Source organism: Corvus brachyrhynchos, unplaced genomic scaffold (assembly GCF_000691975.1).
Source record: "Corvus brachyrhynchos isolate BGI_N302 unplaced genomic scaffold, ASM69197v1 scaffold10, whole genome shotgun sequence".
Taxonomy (NCBI): Eukaryota; Metazoa; Chordata; class Aves; order Passeriformes; family Corvidae; genus Corvus; species Corvus brachyrhynchos.
The window spans coordinates 5,713,540-5,717,926 of NW_008236180.1; the positions used below are offsets into that span (position 1 = coordinate 5,713,540).

The 4,387-nt window shown below is 50.9% G+C and overlaps 1 protein-coding gene across 1 annotated transcript in view; it reads left to right on the forward strand.

Annotated features, from left to right (window-relative positions):
* Positions 1-4,387, forward strand: part of RBBP8NL (RBBP8 N-terminal like) — a 21,804-nt gene that overhangs the window by 7,683 nt on the left and 9,734 nt on the right. Inside the window, exons 4-8 of the mRNA XM_017735803.1 lie at positions 957-999; positions 1,410-1,505; positions 1,853-1,965; positions 2,997-3,069; positions 4,317-4,385. Coding sequence (XP_017591292.1) covers positions 957-999; positions 1,410-1,505; positions 1,853-1,965; positions 2,997-3,069; positions 4,317-4,385 — 394 coding nt within the window. The remainder of the gene's footprint in view (positions 1-956; positions 1,000-1,409; positions 1,506-1,852; positions 1,966-2,996; positions 3,070-4,316; positions 4,386-4,387) is intronic.

Here is a 4,387-nt window from a genome sequence, read left to right on the forward strand (position 1 = left end):
CAGGAATCCCACTTGCTGCAAGCAGGAACCACGGGGGATTTGGTTCCTTTCCTGCCCCTGCTGTCATGGTCCATGGTAAAGGGGAGCTGGGAGCTTTGCAGAGGTGACACACACACCTGCTGGACATCTGCTCCAAGCAGCGAGGATTGGAGTGTATTTGGATACTGAGGGATCAAAGGGAAAGCAGAAAGATGCAATAATCTGTAAGACAGAAGCAGCAGGAGATGAAGCTCTGTTAAAGGAAATATTTGAGTCAGGTTGGATAGCTTATTCCTCTAGGGAATAAATTATTTCTCAGGTCATACATTATTAAAATAAAACCCATTAGGTTAAGCGACCAAGTGCCAAGTCCAATTGTTTTCCTATTTGAATAATTCCCAGTATCAATATTATGAACAAAACTTCAGCACTTTTGGATGATTCTGGCTTATGAATCCATTCTTCTCTTGTGTAATTTCAAGCCGTGTGAGAATTAGAGGAAACTGTTGAGCAATTTAAACCACATGTTTACATCTACTTTGCATAAAATGGATTTGACAGGATACAATGTCTGCAGATCCATCAAGGAAAGCTGTTCAGCTGTAAATATTCTCCAAGATGCTTTCCAACCCTGAAAGCTATAAAATACTGCCCACCTGGGAAATGTGAGCTGTAGTGAGAAATAAGTAGAAACAAAACTAAACCAGACTTTTTGGGTCTGGGAAGGAAATGCAGACTCATTAAATAGTGGGGATACAGAATGAGCTCAGACTTTGTACAACTTTCCCAGTTCCATTAAACTGTGACAGTGCTTAACACATGCAATGTGTTATTCCTTATCGGAGATAAGGCTTGTGAATGGATGAGATTTCTGCAAAGCCACTCACCTTCCTGAAATTCCATCAGTGCCGTTTGCTCCTGAGTGCCAGGGGATTGGCAATAAACACCCACCTCTCCGTGTCTGCTCATTATTCCAGGTCTGCACAGCAAGGTGACGGAGCTGACGACGGAGAAGTGCCGGTGAGCGATCCCAGGGCGGGGGGGCAGAGGGGTGGTTACACCACTGGAATTTCAGACTTCCCCAGTTATCCTCCAAGACTGCTGGATTAGAGAGCACCATTTGCCATTCTGGCACTGCCAAATCCAAGCCTTTTGGCTCCAGGCAGGGCTTGGGGGATCCCAGTCCAGCTCCAGTTTGCCTTCCCACTGGCAGGTGATGCTTGTGCCAGCCGGTTCTTGCCCTCTTGGGAAGCAATAACTGCGAGGAATTAAGCTGCTGACTCCAAGGAGGGTGTCACAGGGCAGCATCCAGGCTCCAACACATTTGTTTCCCCTCCTGACACACAAGAATAAGGGCATTGTGGATGAAGGCATGGGTTTTAGGGAGAAATCTAATAACCTTCTTGTCTTTGTTCTGTTTCTTCAACTAGCGATGCTCAGAGAATTGAAGAGCTATTTGCTAAAAATCACCAGTTAAGGGAACAACAGAAGGTCCTTAAAGAAAATGTAAAGGTGTTAGAAAACAGGTAGGATTTGTTTTTAAGTAGGGTGCTGCTGAGTGGCAGCAACTACACTCTCCTAGGGGGAGAGTTTGGGATTTGCTGCCTTCCCCAGAGTGGGATGTAGCACATGAACCTCTATTTTTCCCATACTCAGCTGCTGGGAGAGCTGGAGGAGCCTGGGCACGTATATAGGAGCTTTCCTAGGCTGGTGGTGGTGGGACTGGATCAGGAGGGGTGCAAGGGCCAGTGCTGGGCTGCAGGGGTGGCTCTGGGTGATGGTCTGGTGTTCACACTTCTCCACGGGGAGGGCAGGAACTTATTTCTCCCATGGAAACCATATGGTAGCAAGCTGTGGGGTTTCCTTCCTCCAGGCTGCGAGCTGGTCTTTGTGACAGATGCCTGGTCACCCAGGAGCTGGCCAAAAAGAAGCAGAATGAGTATGAGACCTCTCATTTCCAGAGCCTGCAGCACATCTTCATCCTCTGTACGTACTGACACCCGCTGTAAGATCAGCTTTGACAGGCTGAGTCTTTGCTCAAACCCCTCTCCCAGATATTTGCATGTGAGCCCTCGTGGCGAGCAGGAACCTGGGAAGGGTTTGGGGATGGGGAGAAGGGAGGGAGCAGGACCGTGGATGGCAGCTCACGTCCCCCCAAGCAGACATAACCCTTCACACAAATCATCAGAGCTGGGGGTTGCAGTCCTCCACATCTCCAGAAAAACGAGAGATTCCAGGCCATGTCAGCTGCCTGGGAAAAGGATGCATTTGGCACAGCAGGAGCAACACTCTGGCAAAGACAGGAAAGTCACAGCAGCAGCTCAGCACGGGTAAATGAAATCAAGCAACACGTGTGATGGATCCTCTCCTGAGCCTTTGGCAGAGCTCCCAGCACTGCTGAGGCACAGGGTGTTTTTCCCTGGGGATCTGAGCAGCCCAGGGAGGGTCATGGGGGTAAAGGAGATAAGGCATTTAGGAGGGATGGAGAGGTGCCAAGAGCCCTTGGTTTATCTCCCCTGCTATGCCACTGCACCCCGAGTGCTGCTTTCAAGCAGGAGCAAGGCAAGGCACCATGCCTGGGAGCCCACCCATGCTCTTTGTGGCCTCCTTGCTGCAGCACCCAGTGCTGGGTGCTCACAGCTCCCTCTGGCCTCTGTCTGATCCCCCCAGAGACCCCCAGCCCTCCCCCTAACACAGCACCCCCTCTTCACCCTGCCCTGGTGTTCAGGGGCAGGATGTTGGCTGTGTCCAACCCACCACTGCCTCATGTGGGTCGTGCTCTGCCCCTGAGCTGGGCGAGCTGCAAGCAGACCCAATCCCAATGAAACCTGAGTCAGAAAGTTGCTCTCTTTCATCCTTTAGCCCCAGCATGTTAACAAAGAAGGAAGGAAATTCGGCATCCCTCCAAAACCCGGTGCCATTCCCTCCTCCTCCCCCGGGCACCCCAGTGAGCTGTGAGGAGCATCAGCTCTCTCTCTGCAGCACCTGAACTCACAGCACCATCTCTGTCCCTGCAGCAAACGAGACCAACCGCCTGAGGGAAGAGAACAAAACTCTCAGGGAGGAACTGAAGAGGCTCCGGAGCCTGGAGTAAGCACTTTCCTGGTTTCATTCTTTACAAGGGGTGTTGGTAACAACCAGGGCATCCCCACAGCTGAGCAGGGCAACATCCAGACTGTGGCATCCTCAGGGGTATTTTAGCATCTAATTCCTGTGGATTCCTGTATATGTTAAACACAGAAAAATCCCTAATGGTCTCAAAATCCTTGTTGATCTTTGCTCACTTCCCTGTTCACCAGCATCCAAGGATTCGTTTTTGGGGAAAAAAGATATTTAACCCCCTGGAAACAAAGCCCTGGGCAGCTTGCATGGACCTCAGCCTGGGCTTCCATGGCTTTTCCATGGCACCAGCTCCCCTCCTGCAGCAGCCAGAGACGGCCTGCAGGAAATGGGTTGTTTTGGGGGAAGGAGAGTGACACACAAGGGACTGTGATGGGGTTAAAGAGGGAGAAGTGATCTGCACCAACAGGTTCATAGCCCAGCAGAGCACTGTGCTGGAAGCCAAGTAACCTGCCAGGCTGGCCAATATATACAAATCAGCTCATTCCTCAAGGGTTTAAAGTCCAGAGGAATTAGCACTGAGGGATTAGATTAGAAATGTGTTTTCTTTGGAGCACAGGACCACCATCCACTTAAAGAGAAACTCCGGATTTTACTCCCTGATGCTTCCCAAGGGCTGAGTAGTTCCAGAGCTGTAGGCTGGGCTGGGCTTGCTGAGCACTGAGTGATCCTGCCCTGCTCTGCTCTCCCCTGAGATGCTGGGTAGGAAGATTTCCAGCCATCCATGTCCCAGCATCAGAGTCCCTCCAGGACTCTGTGTGTGTCTCCAAGATTCAGTCACTCCCCTGTAGTCACCGAGAGCACCAGCCCCTCCATCTTGATATGGTGACAGGGGACAGACACCACATCCCTGTGCTGAATCCACCCCTCCATCAGGCTGAAAGCCCAGCCAGGGACAGGCTCCCACAGAGCTTTTGCAACAGCCACAGTTGGGCCCTGGCTTACCCAACATCGTGGCTTCCTGTGACGTTACCCACAACCAAGTGGGGCAATCACACCTTGGGCTGTCATGCTGGCTCTGTCCATGCTCCAGACTGCAGCTGGGTACTGATAAGCTGCAGTGGAAGGAGGTGATTCTGAGGATCTGGTATATCCACATGCACACATACATAAATATGTATATTTATATATCAGGCTCAGAGCTCTCAGTAGAGTGGCTCCAAAACCTTCCTTCTCCTGCCCTTTCTCATTCATTCATGTCCTTTTCCTTCCAACAGGACAAAGACCCCAGGAGTCACCTCCAGAGAAAGCTGTTCCACACCAAGCTCCCCTTTGACTTTACTGTCCC